Raw genomic sequence first — 22,404 nt, 5'->3', positions numbered from 1 at the left:
TTGCTACTCTGGCATAAGGGGGCTGCTCTTTACCTTTCGCAGCGACCATCTTCCCCTTCCGTGATGGCTGTAGCATCCTTTTGGAAGTCACAGTCCACCATGAAGACTCAGGAGCATGGCGCGCTTACTTTGTTGCTGTTCCGGCTTTGTCTCACTCTGCAGGACTCTGTCTGGTGTTTCCATTGCGGCGGGGGAGGCTTCTTCTTCAGTTTCTTGGCAGTGTTATGCTCTTCGGGAGATCTGATTCTCATTCTAGCTTCCGTAGAAGTGCTTGGAATGTCAGTTCTATCCCTTCCAGCATCCTGTTTCGTCGACACTGTCGCTGTCTGAATCTGAATCGAAAACACCACCTTTAATTAAAGGATGGGGACGAACTGTACACTCTGGTTTATCCGTCTCTTCCTCATTTGTTGGTCTGACGACTGGTTGTGCGCTTGAAGCTTTACTCTCGACTACAGATGCCGAGGCACCCACACCTATAGGGGGGGAGAAAAACATGCTACGGTCTGATGCCACCACCGCAGCTGTTGGGTCTCTGGGTCTTGGGTCTTTTTAATCCTGAAAGGATTTAAAATTTTTCGTAATAGGTACATATTCCGAGTTAAAATTTTTTTCTTCGGGGAGCGAAATGTGGGCAAAATTTCATCTAAATCTGAACCGATTTAGATGAAATTTTGCACACATATTAGGACGTCACACGAAACATCTCATGCTAAATTTGGAAATGATCGGACCAAAATTGTGGCTTCTACTGCTTCACATCGGATGAAATATAAGAGAGACATGCAAAATTTTGTGAAAATCGGACAACCGACGCGACCTGTACCTTGATGACAAGAATACATAGAAAGACAGACAGACGGACATAGCTAAATCGACTCAGAAAGTGATTCTAAGCCGATCCGTATACTTATCGATGGGTCCTTCTTAGCGTTGCAAACAAATGCACAAACCACAGTGGTGGTGTAGAGTATAAAAATGTTAGAAAATCCATTAAATACGACATGAACTATCATTCGATACAGAAATCCACTCGATCACGTATGCGGTGATCCGTGAATTTCATATAACGAAAAAATGAGACCGTGCTATAGACCCACAGTCAAAAATAAGCGACCGATTCGTAAATATAACTGGGCAGCCAAATAGATTAAGGGTACTAATTCAAAAACGGGTTTTGGTTGTTCAGGCAAAATAACCGTTTTTATACCCTCCACCATAGGATGGGGGTATACTAATTTCGTCATTCTGTTTGTAACACCTCGAAATATGCGTCTGAGACCCTATAAAGTATATATAGTCTTGATCGTCATGTCATTTAAAGTCGATCTAGCCATATCTATCCGTCTGTCCGTCCGTCCGTCTGTGTGTCGAAGCACGCTAACTTTCGAAGGAGTAAAGCTACCCGCTTGAAATTTTGCATAAATACTTTTTATTAGTGTAGGTCGGTTGGGATTGTAAATGGGCCAAATCGGTCCATGTTTTTATATATAGCTGCCATATAAACCGATCTTGGGTCTTGACTTCTTGAGCCTCTAGAGGGCGCAATTCTCGTCCGATTTGACTGAAATTTTGCACGTAGTGTTTTGGTGTCACTTCCAACAACTGTGTTAAGTATGGTTCAAATCGGTTCATAATCTTGTATAGCTGTCATATAAACCGATCTTGGATCTTGACTTCTTGAACCCATAGAGCGCTCAATTCTCATCCGATTTGGCTGAAATTTCGCATGAGGTGTTTTGTTGTGACTTCCAATAACTGTGCTTGGTATGGCGCAAATCGGTACATAACCTGATATAGCTGCCATATAAACCGATCTGGGATCTTGACTTCTTGAGCCTCTAGAAGGCGCAATTCTCATCCGATTTCGAAGAAATTTTGTACAACGTCTTCTCTCATGACCTTCAACATACGTGTCTAATATGGTCTGAATCGATCAATAGCTTAATATAGCTCCCATATAAACCGATCTCCCGATTTTGCTTCTTGAGTCCCTACAAGGCGCAATTCTTATCCGAATGAACTGAAATATTACACAATGACTTCTACAATGTTCAGCATTCATTTATCATCCGTATCGGACAATAACTTGATATAGATCCAATAGCCTAAAAAGAGATACTGCGCATAGAACCCGACACATGCGATCCATGGTTGAGTGTATATAAGATTTGGCACGGCCGAACGTAGCACGCTCTTGCTTGTTATTTTATTCAAGGTTTAAGATCAAAATTGTATGCGTGGGTTAAATGCGCCAATAACTCATAGGCACTCAGAATTTAAGCGAGAAACCGGGCGGAACTTAAACTCTCCACTCCACGTATATGAAACATCCTACTATCCGCAATCTGTGGACATGCCCGAATTGAGCATCTCGGTATGATGATGAACACCACAAACATCGAAGCTCATAGTTGCAACCCATGTGGAGCCCATATCCATCTCTTGCCGGGCGGGACAGTGTTTGGATGTTGGATTCAGTTCAATTTTCGTTACAGCATAACAGCTAGGTATTTTGCGCTTACAGAAAATGGGACATTCTCTCCCCCCAAAGAAGTTTAAACATCACCTAATTAGTACACATAAAGACCTGAATAAAACACACGACTTTTGATTCACAATAGCTTTATTTGCCTTATATATTTGATGTCAATACAATTTCTCTATTAAATTTTATTTTTTAAATTTTATATTAAATTTTTATTTGTTTGAAAATGATTTCACATTTTATGTAAGACGTCATGTCTATGCAATCGCTTACATTTTATTTATTTATTTATTTATTGTACTTAAATTACTTATGTAAAATTTTGTTAAATTTAGAAAAACAAAAATGTATAAACAAAACACAACCATTGCAAAGATAAATTTTTAACGAATTTTATAACATAATTTAAACTGCTTATTGAAAGTAATAGGGACGAATAAAGAGTGTATAAACAAATGTATATATATATATATATATATATATATATATATATATATATATATATATATATATATATATATATATATATATATATATATATATATTTATATATAAATATAGGAGGGACAAAACACCAAATAACTTAATATCGAAATATATAGAATAAAAATAAATGAGATTCTTAGAAGACAGATAGTATAGATGCTTGCTATGAAGTGACAGGCAATAAACCTTTCCCATCCTATGACATGCTATAGGATTGCATTTCATAACAAAACTTGCTGTCACTAGTTCCAAATAAACCATACGCACATAGATTAATATCAATTGGTAGCTCATTTGGTGTTGCGATTTAGGTCATTTAGTTGACCAACGTGTTCGCAACACCCAGTAATAAAACAATTTCTCATTTAGACATTGCTAATGGTACGGAAAAAAAATAGAGATACAGAGTGAAGAGTTTTAAGATTACAGATATGTTTTCATTATTTAATAATAACTAAATACAAAATTATACACAGGTATGCTTCAAATCAAAAATCAATTTGAGATATTGCTTAAGTTATAATATACAAAGATGCCGCCAAAATTGCAGAAAAATAAATAGAGAGTGCAGACGGATAAAAATATAAAAATCATGTATATACATATATAAGTTCAAAATAAAATCGTATGCTCTAAGTTGTCATAGACAAATGCATACATCACCAGTGCATGAATTGATAATATCTCTAATATGTAAACAAAATAACACAGTTTCGTGACTGCTTTCAAGCCAAGGCTGCATATTTTAAGGGCATTGATAATTGTGTGCTGGATTTGGTAATAGTCTTATAGCCACATTCCCCAGTCGTTAAACAAAAATTAACGCTTCCACCGCCCTTCAGCTCATCGAAGTATATCGTATTATTTGTTTTGTGCTTGAAGGATTTAAGCAAAGTTCTTTCACTTTTAAACGAAAACGAAAGGCGTAGGCGTTAAACCCTTCTTCAGGCTGCATTTTTTAAGGGCAATATAGCTTATTTGTTTTGTGCTTGTCATTCCACTTTTAAAGGAAAAACGAAAGGTGTAAACGTTAAACCCTCCCGGACGGCATAGTGATGGAAAGAAAATTCACAATCTGGTTAAAATGGCGCATAGCTTAGCGTTTCCGCCATTGCCATCTGGAAGATCATGTTACACGGATGGATCAAAGCTAGAGGACAAAGGCAGTCTGGGGGGTCACATTTAGAACCCAAGGACTGAGATCTGTTTTAGACTGCCTGACCATAATACGGCCTTGCACAACCGAGCAGATAAAGAAAATGGAAAAAGTTGGGAACCACAACTTTGAGACAGTCAGTAATTTTATCTACCTCGGCACCGCCGTAACCGAAACGAATGACTCCAGTTTTGAGATTAAGCGAAAAATAATATTGGCAAACAGATGCTACTTTGGACTAAGTAAGCAGTTTAGAAACAAGGCCACCTCTCGACAGATGAAGATTACACTATACAAGACACTGATACTACACGTGCTGTTATATGGTTCTGAAGCATGGGTACTGGTACATGGGTGAAAGCAGATGAGGCAGTGCTTGGGGTACTTGAGAGAAAGATTCTTCGCAAAATATGTGGACCAGTTGGCGTTAACGGAGAATATAGGCGAATTATGAACCACGAGCTGTATGGCGACGATAGCATAGTTACACGCATCAAAATACAACGGCTGCGTTGGCTAGGTCATGTTGTCAGAATGGATGAAGAAGCTCCAGCAAATAAGTCTTTTGAAGGCAAACACAGTGGTACACGCAAATCGGGAAGACCAAAAGCCGGATGGAAAGATCGAAACTTGGTGGTGAGCGCAGAAGATCGAGGCGCTTGGAACGCTATTCTACGTTCGGCTAGTGGAACAAATATTCTATCATAGCCAATTAAAAAAGGAATAAAACCATAATACGGTCTTGCAGGCGGAGATCCGGGCGATCACGGAATGCGTGATAACGCGAGGACGTCGAGTGTGAAAATCTTTACCGACAGTAAAATTGGCATAAGGGCAATAACAACTAGGACGGTAAGGTCACGAACAGTCTTGCAGTGTAAGGAGATTAATGCCTTCTCTGAGGATGGCAAAATCCGCATCGTTTGGGTGCCGGGAGTAAGGGGAAATGAAAGAGCAGACGATTTGGCGGTGAAAGTCAGAGGACTGCCGTCAATAAACTTGGTTAACCCGAAGCTTTTCGGGTCGACGCAGTCCGAGTTAAGGGAGTGGGCGACGAATGCGCATGCAACATTGTGGAACAGCTAAACGGTCGGTAGGACGGCGAAAATCCTATGGGGGGATCCAGATCGTGAAAAGACTATAGGTATCATAACGGGAGACATAGGACTACGAGCTCATTTATGTAAAATCGGTGCGGCAAATGATAGCATGTGTAGGGCATGCGGGGAAGATGAGACGTTGGGGCATTTCCTTTGTCATTGTCCGGCTTTCGCATCCAACAGATACTGGCACTTAGGTGGAGATACAATATCCGACATGAACCAACTTAGGGGAGTGGTATTGAAAACAATAAGAATTTTGTAAGTAGCACGGAATTCCTAACTTAAAATTTTCTTTTTTTAGAGGTTACTTTATAGTTTTTAGAGCGCACAACAAACCGATTACTGGCTTAGGTGTATGTCCATAGTGGCATGGGGCGGTTTAATATCTGCACCCTTTTTTCAACCTAACCTAACCTAGCGTTTCCGTCAATGACATTCTAGTTGAGAATTCTGACAAAAACATTAGAAGAAAAGTTGTCATCGTTTGTTATACCCTCACTTATGCTGTCAATGATCAATTTCATACTTTTTCCAAAAGGGTTGGGATACATTTTTAATTCAATTATTAGGAGAATTGAAACACGTGGAAAGAGTTTTTGGACAGAGTGTAAATGTTAATTGAAATATTTAAGGTTTGAAATCTATAGATTTTTACTCCAGTGTAAGCTTATATTCTGCTTTGCCATTTTTACATCAGGTACTGCAACCAATTGATGTATGCAAATGCTGTAATGACCACTTTAAAACCACTGAAAATTCCGAGCACATTTCGTTAGCCATTTCATTATTATCAGCTGATTTTATGGAAGGAAAACAGTTGACTGTTTTTTAACATCTACTGCAAACTAATGGGCCTTCAAACTACATTGCACAGTGGGCAGAATCTTTATACAACGGTGAAAAGTTCATAACTTTCGTTCTGGTAGGAGTTCTTTCAAGCGGTGAATAATTAAAGAAATGTACGCAACTAAAAGAAATTCTGAAGAGGTGCAGTTTTATGCTATCGCATGTCACAAACCAAATTTTCTAAATTTGTAAACCATAAAAGTGAAAATGAATCACTTCATTTCCCAACGCATGGAGATATCTCTACGAAATTTAGAATAGGTTACCAAATGTTGTTTGGGCTTCAAAAGGCTCATTTACTCTCCAATGTTAAAACTCTTGGATTCTTAAAACCCACACCAAAAAATGCTTTTGTTTGCTTATATTTGGTGATTTGCGAAGGTATTTGTGGATAGATTTTCAATCCACATACTAATTAGGTAAGATTGGGTTAGGTAAGAGTGGCAGTCCTTTACAGACTCACTTAGACAATTTCAAGTCCATTGTGATACCACAGTAGCGACAGACCAAGGCTTCTGGAGGGAATCCAACCCACGACCCCTGCACTGGTAATCCAGGTACGCTACCAACTCGGCTACCGGGGCGCCCTACATACTAATTAAGATTGTTGCAATTCCAATCTAAATTTCGTTTAGTTGTCTCTCTCCGTTCCTACTTCTTCTTTTTTATTTTCTGTGGCATGGTGCATCGTGCACTATTCTATGCCTACGTTTTCGGTATGCAAAGATCTAAAGTCTCTGTTGCGTCGCATAAATCATCATTAAATCAATGTGTCGCTTGTAGGAATATTAACATATTACATCGTCGGCTGCATATTAAAGTGTTCCATGCATCTTTTGACGATGTGTAACTTATTTGCAGTTGGTTTTAAAATGCAATCAAATTAAATAATAAAACCAAATTTCAACAGTGACAAAACATATATGTACATACATGTGTATGTCTTAAGCAACAAAAATTACTTAATTAAGTGGCTCAGTTCTTATTTAACAAAAACTGTTAGTATATATACATTTTACAAAATTATTTTCTTATTTCTGTGTGTGTGTGTGTGTTTGTGAAAGATTTGTTCGATATATGTATGCAACCATCATGAAATTAGTCTTCTTTCCACTACTTACATTTAATTATATAATTACTATTATTATTGTTTTAGATATTGAGATTTTAGGGCCTATAGTGGTTTATTATTGTAATGGATTAATTTGTTTTTTTTTTTATAAATGTTTGTAAAAAATGTCTTTCTCCCACATATTATTGATTTCTATTTTTATTGAATTGACGTTATAGATGTAGCTATTCATAAATTAGATTCTTTATTGAGATGTTTAGTAGCCATCTAATTAAAAAAAAAAACAAGTAAAATCGTGCTTATATACCCTCCACCATGGATCGCATTTGTCGACTTCTTTTCCCGGCATCTCTTCTTAGGCAAAAAAAGGATAAAAGATTTGCTCTGCTATTATAGCGATATCAAGATATGGTCCGGTTCGTACCACAGTTAAATTATATGTTGAAGACCTGTGTAAAATGTCAGCCAATTCGAATTAGAATTGCGCCCTTTGGGATCTCAAGAAGTAAAATAGAGAGATCGATTTCTATGGGAACTATATCACCATGTTTACCATAATAAACACGTATGTTGATGATCATGAGAGGATCTGTCGTAAAAAATTTCAGGCAAATCGAATAATAATTGCGACCTCTAGAAACTCAAGAAGTCAAGATCCCAGATCGGTTTATATGGCAGCCATATCAGGTTATGAACCGATTTGAACCTTATTTGGTACAGTTGTTGAATCATAATAAAATACGTCAATATTTCATCCAAATCTGATAGGAATTGCGCCCTCTAGGAGCTCAAGTAGTCAAATTCCCAGATCGGTATATATAACAGGTATATCAGGTTATGGACCGATTTGAACCATACTGGGCACAGTTGTTGGATATCATAACAAAATACTTCGTGCAAAATTTCATTCAAATCGGATAAGAATTGCGCCCTCTTCTGGCTAAAGAAGGCAAGATGGGCTATTGACCGATTTGAACCTAATTTAGCACATTTGTTGGAAGTCATAGCGAAACACGTCGTGCAAAATTTCATTCCAATCGGATAAGAATTGCGCACTCTAGAGGCTCAAGAAGTCAAGACCCAAGATCGGTTTATAGGGCAGCTTTATCAAAACATGGACTGATATGGCCCATTAACAATCCCAACCGACCTACACTAATAAGATGTACTTGTGCAAAATTTCAAGCGACTAGCTTTACTTCTTCGGAAGTTAGCGTGCTTTCGACAAACAGACGAACGGACGGACATGGCTAGATCGACATAAAATGTCACGACGATCAAGAATATATATACTTTATGGCGTCTCAGACGAATATTTCGAATATTAGTATACGCCCATCCTATGGTGGAGGGTATAAAAAAACAAAGAACAAATATAGAGGACGCAGTTACACATTTAATGGCAGTGGCCTTTGAGCATGTGCAAGAATTTTTGAAATCTGTTAAGTAAGCTTATACAAGTTGGAACTAACACAAGATGGGCAACCATACTCTACGAGTAAAAAATACTCTGTTGTCAGTGCACACCTCACTAATGCTTAATGAAGAGGTGTCGCTATACGGAACGTTCTTCAAACTCGGCTACGACCTAAAAACTTAAAACGGACAAAATTATGGATATGAAAGAAGTCTACACACTTTGGGGGAAAAAAGTAAAATAAAATGATCAATTATCTCAACTGGTATAATATTTGAGCCCTTCGGCGCCAAAGAAGTTAAAGTGGAACATATTTTATGTGAATGGAACATATTTGACGTGAATATGAAACGGAAAAGTGTAGTTTGCAAGTCCAGTTTCCATCAAATTATACCAATTAAAAGACACCCATTCAAAAAGGGTCAACTAGGGTTCCAACCATATATTTTTATTAGAAAATTTTCGTAAATTTCTCATTGAAAGAGTTTGCTTGGTACAGAAAACACTAATTGACTTCAATGTACACCGAAATTGTAATTATAAATCGAAAGATTTCAATTACTCTTTTAATAAAAAAAAAATAAAAATCTAAATCGGGTCTTTCACTTGCTGATACTGTTATAATATTGGTCTTTTAAACTGATCTTTTTATAAGCTGCAAACAACTCAAAATCCCGACTTCATAAAGAATTATAAGGTTTAAGTTGCTCCAACGAGGCACGATTTCCATCTACCTTAAAATTTTTTTCTAAATGTTCCAAATGTCCCAGTTTTTAGACAAACTTTAACAAATAACGGCTTTCTATTAAATTTTGCAATTAACAACTTCCAAGAACGGTGTATTTGGGCGCTATATAAAAACCTGGACCGATGGGGGTCATTTACAATCTTAACCGACCTATACTGTATCCTTGTACCGATTTTTCTGTCCATGTCCTTTTATATCCACCACCGTTTGTAACACCGCGAAATATTGATTTATTGATCGTCTCGACATTCTGAGTCGAAGTAGCATGTCCGTCCGTCTGTCGAAATCACTACAGGAGTCGAACGCGTAGACTATCCGCTAGAAATTGTGCACCGATACTTTATATGTAGATGTAGGTCGTTGGGGATTGCAAATGGACCATATCGGTTCAAATTTGGATATAGCTCCCATATAAACCGATCTCCCGATTTGACTACTTGAGCCCCTGAAAGCCGCAATTTTTCTTCGATTCGGCAGAAATGTAATGTTCTGTTATGACACCTAACAGCTTTAAAATTGAATTTTTCAAAATATCAGTTCTAGAATGGTCGTCTTTTGCCATTAAACTGAAAAACGTATGCAAATCTTCTATTTACAAACTCAAACTTTTTATTAGAACAATTAAGAAATTAGTTGAAAATGTTCAACTACCTCTTTCAAAATGGTGTTTGATATATATATTTTATATAAATATTTTATCCTACATTATTTTCAGTATTGGGAGGATTGGCTTTTATTTTATCACACAAAAAAATGTTCATAAAATTGCAAGTACTGTAAGCACTTCTAGGAAATAATAGAGTAGTTGAAGAACATTCTAATTCTCACACAAGGATTATTACGATGCAAAAAATGTAAATGCTGAAACTAGCGCATTTTCGGTGCACTAGCGTAAGCGGATGCTTCCCCATCCGTATACAAAGTTTCACTCCTCTATGGAAGCATTGTAATTGAGTTTTTGCACGACCATTAATGAAAGATAGAAAATGAAACTGTTTTGTAGGATCATGGGAGAATTAAAAACAAATTTGTAAACTGATAATGATTTCCTATTCTCCATTTTCAGTCCTATTCCGAGTTTATTCCCTTTTCGCCTATTCTGGGAGTTTTTTCACTACTCCCCTTTTCCTTATTCTAAAATGAACTTCAAAAAAGGCAAATATCTCCTAGGGAAAAAAATAGCTATTCTGAATCGAAATAAAAGGGCGAATGAGACTTGAGAAAAATTCCCCCAACCAACTGAAAGGGAGAGATAAAAATCATGAATTTATTTGTTTTTAATAAAAAAATGGTACCGCTCCTTACAATTTAAAATGTACGGAAATTATTTTCTATTTTTTCATCAAAATCAAGTAGAAATTTTGTTAGGTTCTCCCGGTTTAAATATGTCATGTGCCCACCATAGAAGATTTGCATAAGTTATTCAGTTTTATTGGCAAAAGACGACCATTCCAAAATTGGTATATGAATATACATAGGTATCAAAATATGTGGTTCATATTTAAATATTTTTAGACCCATATGTCGCTAAGTGGCACTTCATTCGGAGTCGGACACTAAAAGGAGGTCCCTTATTATTCAGCTTAAAGTAGAATCGGGCGGCACCCAATGATATGCAAGATGTCTAATGCCTGTTCCTTAATGGAATGTTCGTGGGCAATTGTTCAAAAATACTTGGCGTCACATTTGGCAGCATTTACTCCACAGGAGTAGGAATAAATTCATAAGTCGCTTTTTCGGCAGCACTATGTCCAGCAGCCGTCCCAACCACAAAGAAAACCGACCGCCGCCCGGAAATGTCGACTAGATCTTCAAGTTCTAGCTCCATAAAAGTAGGCCTTTAGATAAAGCGGTGAATATAATAATGTTACAATTTTTCCTATGCATAAATTTCAATTAATTTGAATACAAAGCTTTGAACAAAAGCTTTAAGCCTTGTCAATAAATAAATTTTTTTGAATGTTTTGATTCGATGGATTTCGATTCTTGACGGCTGTGCGACAACATAGCTACATATAAAGTATAGATCAGCACCAACAGACATCACACGTACAGGGTCAAACCCATGGCTGCCGGTTGTGCGTACCGGATTGACCCGATAGAGTTCTTCATCGGCAAGGGCTGCCGCCTCAGTGTATAACACACTGCTACAACAACAACTCGTATAACGTAAGCATCTATCCAACAGTTTTAATTTTGTTTGCTGACGTGTTTTGCAGATTGTCTGCTATACAATTTGATAGTCGACGAATTCCCTAACCGTGTGCATGAACAAGTCAGCATAATTTTTTACTGAAAACTTTAAAATTTTATTTATTTTTTTTTTCTTCGAATAATGGACGCTCTCTAAAGGTTGTCGTAACAGATCCGTCATGAGACATGATGACAGGTTCGTTCCAAATGTCGCTTGAAATGGCATGCATGATTTTTGCGACAACTATATGAAAATGTCATCATGGATTTGTATGAACCCGGGATAGCTGTGAGCACCACACAGGCTGGAACGTGAAGGTCCGATCTGTGCGGCGTTCACTGCGAGCTACCAGGTGCGTCCACAAGTTGCGGATAGTGGAATGCTCTATGCGAGGTTGCTGCAACGGCAGTCGCGGCCAATCAATGGTATCGAGGGGAGAGTTTCACTGAGAGGTCGGGTGGCACCGCCTCTTGCACAAATACTGAGTGCCTTTGAGTTATTGACGCCTTTAAAAACCTATGGCCATCTTGTTCCCTCAACGATCGGTCCTTTGGAGCGGAACGAGCTTGCTCACCTACATGAGCTTGACGAGGATCGCCACCTCCACATGAAAATGTAATAACGACAACATGAGCTGTCGGCTATATGTCTACAACGTTTTAACATGGTCATGCAACTTTCTTTTAAGACGTCTTGACGACACGGCCTGCTGGGTACGTTTCGTCCAATTAACGGTTCGTTGTCACTCCATTGAAAGCTTCTTCAAACGATCAACTATGTGAGATCATTTGGAATTAACTGCGCCTCATACAACACACAATTTAGAATTTTCAGCTGTGTTAATGTGCCCATCACTGATATAAAGCCTTCTTCAGATTATTTCCCTTTGTTCAGATTTGCTATTCAGATTGAGAAAAAGTTGCCTTTATCCGAGTATTTATCAAAAATCATAAAATGTTTACGATTCTAATGCATTTTTTTTATCTAGAGCAGATATTGTCAAGACAAATCAAAAAGCCCGAAAATACAGGTTATTGAACGTGGTAAAACCCACATAAAAAATGTAGTGCAAGTTGACTGTAATATTTAATGGTTTCACTTGGGAACACTTTTAACGGAATGCTACTGGAAGGATTTTTACCTATTTCACTCACAGTGAAAATTTAGTAAATTTTCTGGAATTAATTGTCATAATACAAATAAAGTACATTTGAATTTTGTTAGTACTCATACTCGATGTCATATACAACATCGTTGGGATTGTAAAAGAAATGCGGAACACTTAGAGAAGTAAATAATGCTAGAGCTCCTGCTAAGTTACTAAATACATAAATGTTCGTCCTGTTAAAAACACTGAACACTGGACATAGTATAGTACGTAACAATGTACTGCAGTTTACTTAAAACTAAAAACTAATATTGTACGAAAGTGGTTCGGTTATTCTATACTTACACATGAAAACTTATATCATCAATTCACTAGAGAGAAAATCAGATTCGACTAATGTTGTATTCGCGGAAGTTTCTTTTTGTCGTGGATATTTGTTCATTCGGTAAGGAGAGTGGATGTTGTATTTGTCTTTTATAAATTCCATTGTTGTTGCTGCAGTTTTTTTTTCGTGGTTAATTGTCTATTACAAATTAAGATTATATACAGGTAACGCATCATCAATCGCTATGGCACCTTGTCGATTTTGTCTAGCTGCTCCGGCCACCGCACCGCCACCGGCATTTGCTGCTGGGCCTGCAACACCAGCTCCACTTACTGGCGCAGAGTTTCCTCTGGGCGCCCGGGTGTAGTGTCGGTTGTTCACCTGATACAATCGTGGTGGATAAGATATTAATGTTGAGCCCAAGGCCATGCTCAGGGGTGCTTTATAACGGCCGGGTAGACTAACGAACACGGTCCCAACTGCTGCCAAATTATCGGCTGTTGGTTCGATGGCAATCAACAATACTTCTGGTAATTGCGAATTACTTGCCACTTGATGCTGGTGCTTTGAACGAGCACCGGTAGCACTGCGAACCACTCTGTTGTTGGCCATTGCCGATGATGTGGTCGGGTGCGGACTATCTAAATCAAAGGAGTTTGCAGCTAAGAAGACATAAGCAAACGGCCGTTTGGCTAAATGCAAAAGTTCTACAACATGCTGACGCCGCGCTCTTCTTATATCTGCCGTCTGTTTGACTTTCCATATGACCACACACACAGCCAAAAACAGGAAGAAGCACGAGAAAAATACCGAAAAGAATACAAACAAATCGATATGTAGTTGGTCTTGACGAAAAACGACCGAACCGTAGCTAGGTTCAGGGCCAGAGCTAGCCCGCAAGGCAATAAAGAACCTTGTGGCACTCAAATTATGAGCATGCTGTGGTAGTGTTAGAACCAAGCGGTTCTTAAGTCCGAATAATCGCAGTAATGTGTTGCAATGGTTAAGTGTAACATGGGTACTCAAATCCTTGGCATGTTGATCTTTAACAAAAAAGCTGTGACCACCATGGCTTTTGCAGTCTTGAATATGTGGCACGTAATAACTATTACGCTTATCGTTCATCACCAATTTTGAGAAGGACGTGTTGTTATCATACTTTGGTTGGGCCACATTGAGTGGGTGCGAACGTTTCATTTTGGGTCCCCAATTGTAACGGTTGTCTAAATAAATGTCATGATATCCGCTGGTTTCATTTGTCTCTACAATGAAAGAGTCATCCTGTGGAGACATATAAACGTCTAATTCACCTTGAGTAACATCGATTATAACTCTAATGTCAACATTCATGAATCGAGGTTGTATGACAAAGAACACTGTTTGTCCGGGTTTGAGGGCCGCTGGTTTAGCCTTGCATTCTTCTGTAATAAAAGAATAAATAAATAAATAGTAACAAACTTTAACATGTTCATCAAATGTAAGCCAGCAAATATAGAACAACACTGCAGTCAGTGATCAAAACGTAACACACAGAAAAAAATTGGGTTCAATCACGAAATTAATTGACTCAATTACCTTTTCAATTGTAACTGCTTCAATCGCGAAAACGATAATATCAACCACAGTTTTTGAAAACGGTGGTTAAAAAAATTTTCAATTTAAAAACTGCATATTAAATAAAGAAAATTATTGAAATTTTCAATTAATTTTTTAATTTATTCAATTAAAAAAAAAATTAAAAAACGATTAAAATTGTCGAAATTGCCAATTATTTTTTTTAATTAATCCAATTAAAGTAAGGTCGCATCCCCTATTTCGATACAACTTGGTACACATATGATAACCTACTGGTACACGAATTTAAATGTTATGTTTTTGTGTCCACGATCTCTCTTTAGACACAAAATTCCACTGCGGGTTTTTCCAAAAATTTTCGAATGCCAGGAGTGTGGCTCCTGACGTATACAGAGGGCTGGATTGAAGTTCGTGATAACCAAAGGTTGGTACTATATTCGTTTTTCACAGCCGAAACAAATGATTTTCACGGTTACGATTTTCAAAAACTACAAAACTCAATGATAATAATACATTTATGAATATTTTTCAAAAGTAATGGGCGAAACCGTTGGCTTTAGTGCAGGCACATCCTCCTGCAGAGACAAAGAAGGAAATCTGGTAACTGACACAGACAACATGCTGAGGATATGGAAAGAACATTTTACCCAACTGCTAGTGTCCGATGTTGGCGGCGAAGAGGATACCGCAGAACCAATTCCTGATGATGGTATAGAATGTTTACCTCCTAGTCAGAATGAGGTCCAAGTAGCAGTAACCCGACTAAAGAACAACAAGGCAGCAGGAGCCGACGGGTTACCCGCTGAACTATTTAAGACCGGAGGCGACACGTTGATAAGGCGTATGCATCAGCTTATCAGCGCAATCTGGCTAGAAGAACGCATTCCCGATGATTGGAACCTCAGCATACTATGTCCCGTACACAAGAAAGGAGACAAGACGGAATGTGCCAACTACAGAGGAAGTCTCCTTCCCATCGCATACAAGATACTCACGAGCGTACTGTGTGAAAGATTAAAACCTAAAGTCAATGAGATAATTGGGCCCTATCAATACGGCTTTAGACCAGGTAAATCCACCCTAGACCAGATATTCACACTGCGCCAAATCCTGGAAAAGACCCGAGAAGGACAAATCAACACCTACCACCTCTTTGTTGACTACAAAGCCGCCTTCGATACTCCTTTACGTTCAAAGGTATTTTAGGGCATGTCTGAGTTTGGTATCCCTGCAAAATTAATAAGACTCTGCAGGATGACACTTGCTGATACGCGTTCCTCAGTAAGTATAGGAAAGAATTTCTCCGCACCATTTAATATCAAACGAGGTTTCAGACAAGGAGACAGCCTCTCGTGTGATCTCTTTAATATCCTGCTGGAGAAGATTATACGAGATGCAGAAGTGAATAGATATGGCACACTAATCACAAGAGAGCACATGCTATTCGCCTATGCCGACGATATCGATATCATAGGTCGGTCACCGGAAGTACTAACTGCAGCCTTTGAAAGAATCGAAAGAGAGTCAGTGAAAATGGGTCTGGCAGTAAATGGAGATAAGACGAAATGGATGGTTTCCACTTCCAAAAAGCCTTGTACAACCGAGCAGATAAAGAACATGGAAAAAGTTGGGAACCACAACTTTGAGATAGTCAGTAATTTTATCTACCTCGGCACCGCCGTAACCGAAACGAATGACACCAGTTTTGAGATAAAGCGAAGAATAATACTAGCAAACAGATGCTACTTTGGATTAAGTAAGCAGTTTAGAATACTACCCGTGCTGTTATATGGTTCTGAAGCATGGGTACTTGTGAAAGCAGATGAGGCAGTGCTTGGAGTATTTGAGAGAAAGATTCTTCGTAAAATATATGGACCAGTTTACGTTAACGGAAAATATAGGCGACGTATGAACCACGAGCTGTATGACGATGATAGCATAGTTACACGCATCAAAATACAACGGCTGCGTTGGCTAGGTCATGTTGTCAGAATGGATGAAGAAGCTCCAGCAAAGAAGTCTTTTGAAGGCAAACACGGTGGTACACGCAAACCGGGAAGACCAAAAGCCCGATGGAATGATCAAGTTGTGGGAGACACCACGAAACTTGGTGTCAGAGATTTTAGAATGAGCGCAGAAGATCGAGACGCTTGGAACGCTATTCTACGTTCGGCTAGTGGAAGAAATATTCTGTCATAGCCAATTAAAGTAAAGTAATGGACGAATGTCCTACTGAAGGAAGTCGGCAAGTTGTTTTGCTTCAAATCTATTATCTAAAAAAAGTAATCATAAAAAAATTTCGCTAAAAGCGAACATAGTACCACCCTTAGCCGATGTATTAATTTATTGATATCGGGATAAACCTCCTTTAAACAAATTTGATATTTCGAGCACTTTTAAGGTAACTTAGAAGATATGGCAATATTAAGAGTGTTCGCGTACGAAAAACATTTGGAACGTTTTGTAAATGAGAGGTCGCGAATTTCTGCTGAAGTTTTTCCCCCAGGAGAAGTTTCTTACTCTCGTGCAAATTTTTACTGGCAAATTGTTACTAGAAAAATAAGCGAATACACCTAATATTACGCAGCAATTGGTAAACAAACAAAGATGATTGTATATTACCATCTGTTTCAATTTACCGGCTCGATAAAACCACGTTTACACTGGAACCCAAATCCATTTGATTTGAGATAATCTCCAAAACACTACGATTCAAGTGATTTGTATTTGTCAACGGGGGTGTTTTTTAAATCGTTATTATTGTGATCATAATTTTGATTGATTTAAATAATTTAACTACAAGATTTTTAAGATTTTTTTAATTTAACTACAAAATTTTATAATTTCTATAAGAAATTGTCAGATGTTAAGAAAAGGTGCTTTCCAAAACTACCAATAACAACCGGTATTTAGCATTTGAATTTCGAAGAAGATTTGCTGCAAATCTCAAATAAGTGGGTTTGCTCACACTGAAAATGTATGGGAAAGCTCGTTGAAAAAACACGAGATTGCGTGATATGAGTCATTAACCGGCACTTAGGTTTATCGATGGGATAGGCAATAAGCATATATTCAGAAAAACTACTTCGATTAACAAGAAGAATAAATCGATACAATAAATTGTAACCGGAGAATGAAAGACCGGTTCTACCAGTAATTAGTACATTGTTTTACAGTAAATTTATGAATTATGTACATGTATTGGGGAAGTAACCACAACATAAAAACATTTATCTAGAATATGCTGAAGATCGATGGTGAAGAATGTTATATATATTGTATATATATATAAATACTAGCTGACCCGCTCCGCTGCGCCTTTTTATACATTATATGGAAAAAAAGTTTCCTTGGAATAATTATTTTCGACAATTAAGGATCTTTTAGTGAAATACCATGCTACGAAAATAGTATATCGCTTGACTAACAGTTTAACAATATAATTGCCTTTATCTGAATCCCATATGATTTTTATTGGTCTACGAATTTAAGTTTGAATGTAAGGTGTACTCCATTCATAAAATACTTCATTTCAGCCCGATATTCTCATGATGTCTGATTTAGTGGTGTTTTAGGTGGAGAGGTGGTCCCCCAGATACTTGGCCCTGAAAAAATATCAGCATCGTGCTCTTCTCTCAAGTACCATTTATTTAAACCCGATATGGCCATTGGCTTAAGAGGAGTTAACAGGATGAGGCGTCCCCCAAAACACATGGCCCTAAAATGGGTTATCAAATTCGTTTTCTAATCTCAAATACCTTTCCTTTGAGCCACATATTGGCATGGTTGAAAAAATTTTCCCCTTTGGGGGTGTTTTGGGAAAGGGGTGATGCCCTAAATACATGGTCCTACATTTGGATATCAAATTCGTATTCTACTCCCAAATACCTTTATTTGACCCCCATATTGCAATGGTCACTAAAAAATTGCTGTTTGTGGGGTATTTTGGGTATAAATTCTTGCGAAAATGGGTATCAAATCTTGCTCTACCCCCCAATACCTTTCATTTAAACTCCACATTGACATGTTGGATAAATATGCCCGATTTAGGGGTGTTTTGGCGATTGGGGTGGTCCCCCAAACATTAAGCCCGGAAAATATATCAGCAACGTACTCTATTCTCATATATCATATTGCCTTCAAAATTGGATATCAAATTCGTTTTCTAATCTCATTTAAACTCCTTATTGCAGAAGTCAGCAAATTTGTCCGGTTTGGCGTATTGGCCCTAATAACTATTAATATTTAGTTCCACTCTCTTTAAAACCCAAATTGTCTTGGTGAGCAAATACGTCCTATTTGGGGGTTGTTATGGTGGTGGACCGTCCGCTAGACAGTTGGCCCCTAATGTTGATATAAGATACGTGGGCGACTCCCACATACCTTAAATTTGAGCCCCATATTTTCATAGTCAGCAAACATGACCGGCTTGGGGAGTGTTTTGGAGGATGGGCGGCCACTCAGTGAGTTGGCCTTGAAAATATATATCGGATTCGTGTTCCACTTTAAAAACCCTCTTATTTGAGCCTCATATTGCACTAGTCAGAAAATACTTACTATTTGGATGGTGCTGTGGGGTGGCCCCATAGACACTTTTCCCAAATATTGATATCAAATTCGTGCTTTACTCCCAAAGACCTTTCATTTGAGCCCCATATTGCTATGGTCGTAAATTTGTCCCCTTTGGGGATAGTTTTTGGGGAGAGACGGCCCCCCAAACACTTGGTCCCACATTTGGATATCAGATTCGTATTCTACATTCAAATACCATTTATTTAAGCCCCATATTCCCAGTTTTGGGAAAGGGGTGGATCCGCAGAAACGCGGTCCCACATTTGGATATCAGATTCGTATTCTAAGTGTGTTTTGGGGCTTGGGATGATCCCCCCAGCACCGCCAATTGGATATCAGATACGTTTTCTTATCCTAAATACCTTTCAGTCCCATATTGTCGTGATTGGTCCAAATACATGTTTGGTAGGTTTTAGGGTGGGGTAGCCCCCCTAGGTACCCCATCCGAAATTTGGATATCAAATTTTTAATTTTAGAGTACTATATGAGAGCATACAAAATTTCGCTTAAATCGAAGTACCCATCTCCGAGACATGGCGTTTCTGAAAATTAGAGTTAGGGGGAGGGTCCGCCCCCCCTTCAGATATCAAAAAATGTAGTACCCTATTTTCACCACGAGGTTATTATGCACCATCTGTGAAAATTTCGGTTCAGGCGTTTCTGAGTCTATAAGGAACACACAAATATACAAACAAACACAAATTGATTTATATATATATATAAAATATATATTATATATATATTGAACATAAGTAAGACTAGAATTGCGTCCAGAGATTTAATAATCTAATCAAAAGACTGTATGTATGTGAGTTTTATATTATAAGCAAAGTATTCTATTCAGCTTTCGGAATTGTTGCGAAAAACTTTAACAAAATATCATAATTTTTTTTTTCATTTTTAAAGCTTGTTTCTATTTCGAGACGAACTCAAGGATCGGAGATGCAAATGGAAAAGGAAGGCCAAAGATAGCAACATACACCAACCACTATAGGACACGTTTCGTCTTTTGTTAGAGGACTTTTCAACCATATTAGGTGTGATGGCTTCAAGGGCCGAGCGTTGGTATGTTGTATTTGAATCGTATTAATTACTTAATTTTTAATTAAGTGAATTAATTAATTATTAATTAAGCGAAAACGCATCTATGATACAATTACCACATTAACCACACTCGACAACCCTGTCTATTAGCTGTACTTTTCCCAATGCATTTATTTTTGTGTAATGACAGACATTCTTTCTGTGACAAATTACACTTTTTCCGTACTACACACGATTTTGTGCATCTGTTGGAAGTTGTATTGATGGCTTCGAAAGCTAAGACAACGGCAATGGCTCTCGCTGTTGCTTCGTGTGCCCAGGTTCGAATCCTGGCCGGGCTCTGCCGAATTTTTCATTTTTGCAATTTTTTGCCTGTTAGGACGAAGATCATTAAATTTTAAAATTTTTTGTTTGTTTCTCTTTCAAGACGAGGTCAATGATCGGAGATGCAAATGGAAAAGGAAATCCAATTATTTTAAAAAAATTATTTCAAATGAAACCATTTCGGTTTTTTTCTTGCAAATCCATAATTCACAATATAGTTAAGGCAATTGATATGGAGCTCATAGTGATTTGGAACAATGACATATTTTTTAAAAAGGCCAAAATTTAATTCTTGATTTTCTTGCAGAAAATCTTTTTACAAGTTTTTTGCGTTTGCCGCTAGGCCATTTAACATCAATTAACAGACATCTTGGGCTAGTTTAATGAAAGAGCTTTCTTGAGAAATAGCTTTTTGAGAATATTTGAAAATAATTTTCTGTATGGAAATTTTCATTTTTGAGAAGGACAAATTATTTACAATATTAGTTGACGAAAATAAACCAAATGAAATTTAAAACGCAAGTAAAATTAGCAAAGGAGGGAAAAAGTTTACAACTGCAGTAACGTAGAAATCTCTTCGTATTTCTGATTTCTATTTCTACCACCTTTTCTTGTTGTATCACCAATAAATCGTTCTCAGTATGTTGCCTGCCATGGTCGTGCTTCGAATGTGAATCTATTTCTAGCGGCGTTAATGACGTTAGTCGTTGTGTGCAACTTGCTGACTTGGCTATATATGTTGATGATTTTCAGTTACTGAGTGCATTAGATACTGGTAACGTGGATAGTGGGCTCGTTCTAATAACTTAACAATCAACATTGGCAAAACCAAATGCATTGTTTTTAACAACGCTCGTCTTGTTTACTCGCCCCAAAATATTATTGTCCAGAATAATGTTGTAGCGTCAACGGATTGCATGGCTTCTTTAGACTTTGAAATGGATTTCAATGTCCTCTTTACAATACACATAGCACATATCTGTTCTAAATTAAACTTTATCCTCAAAAGTTTATACAGCCCAAACGTTATTTTACCCAGGCAAATTAAATATACATTGGCTCATTCATTGCTCATATCTCACATACTATATGGTGCCGAGGTCTATACTGGTTCGAACAGAACTAATCTCCACAAAGTACAAAAGTGCTTCCACGTTATACTGCGATTTATTTACGGTCGCAATCAGTAATCAGTTTCTTGTGTGTTCTTTCGAACACTTTCTAAATATTAGCGACCAAGGCGTATTTATAAGGTGGCCGCATTGGCGAATTGCTACAACATGGCATCTTTTTTAGGAACTTAATATGTCAACATTTATAAACAGGGCAAAGGCGTATTTATAAGGTGGCCGCATCGGCGAATTGCTACAACAAAGCATCTTTTTGGGAACTTTATATGTCAAAATTTGTAAACAGGACGAAGAAAATTCAATTCGCTGTGACATTTAAATTTTTCGGCAAATTTGCTTTGACCTTTCAGAGCAAGAAGAAGTTTATTAATTTTTCGGTGTCAAGAAAACACATATTTAAAAACGTTCAAAATACCAATTAGCTCCAGAAGCTTTGCCCACAAAACTGGCTGGAACATTGAGGTCCGATCTGTGTGGTGTTCATTGCTGTCACCAGAAGATGAGCTGCGAGCTACCGGGCGCGTCCACAAATTGCGGATGTGGAAGTCGTGAACAATCAACAGTATCGAGCGGAGAGTCTCAGTGAGAGGCCAGGCGGCACCGACTCTTGCATAAATACTGAGTGCCTATGATGCTCGATATGACAAGGCTGGTTATTGGCGCCTTTAAATAACCAAAGGCCAAACTGTTCCAGCGCCGATCGGTCCTTTGGACCGGATCGAGCTTACTCACCTACCTCACTTCCCCATGAAAATGTGGCTGCAACAACCCATAAAACCACCAAAATGCCAGGTTTAAATTGTTTTCATAAGGTTA

At 37.9% G+C, this 22,404-nt stretch overlaps 1 protein-coding gene across 1 annotated transcript in view; it reads right to left on the bottom strand.

The window, feature by feature from the left end:
- Positions 1 to 3,054: 3,054 nt before the first annotated feature.
- Positions 3,055 to 22,404, bottom strand: part of LOC106086571 (multiple epidermal growth factor-like domains protein 8) — a 53,652-nt gene continuing 34,302 nt past the window's right edge. The window contains exon 6 of the mRNA XM_013251300.2: positions 3,055 to 14,364. Coding sequence (XP_013106754.2) covers positions 13,145 to 14,364 — 1,220 coding nt within the window. The 3' untranslated portion in view covers positions 3,055 to 13,144. The remainder of the gene's footprint in view (positions 14,365 to 22,404) is intronic.

This window comes from Stomoxys calcitrans, chromosome 3 (assembly GCF_963082655.1).
Source record: "Stomoxys calcitrans chromosome 3, idStoCalc2.1, whole genome shotgun sequence".
Lineage (NCBI taxonomy): Eukaryota > Metazoa > Arthropoda > Insecta > Diptera > Muscidae > Stomoxys > Stomoxys calcitrans.
This window is presented reverse-complemented; position numbering and strand designations above follow the sequence as displayed.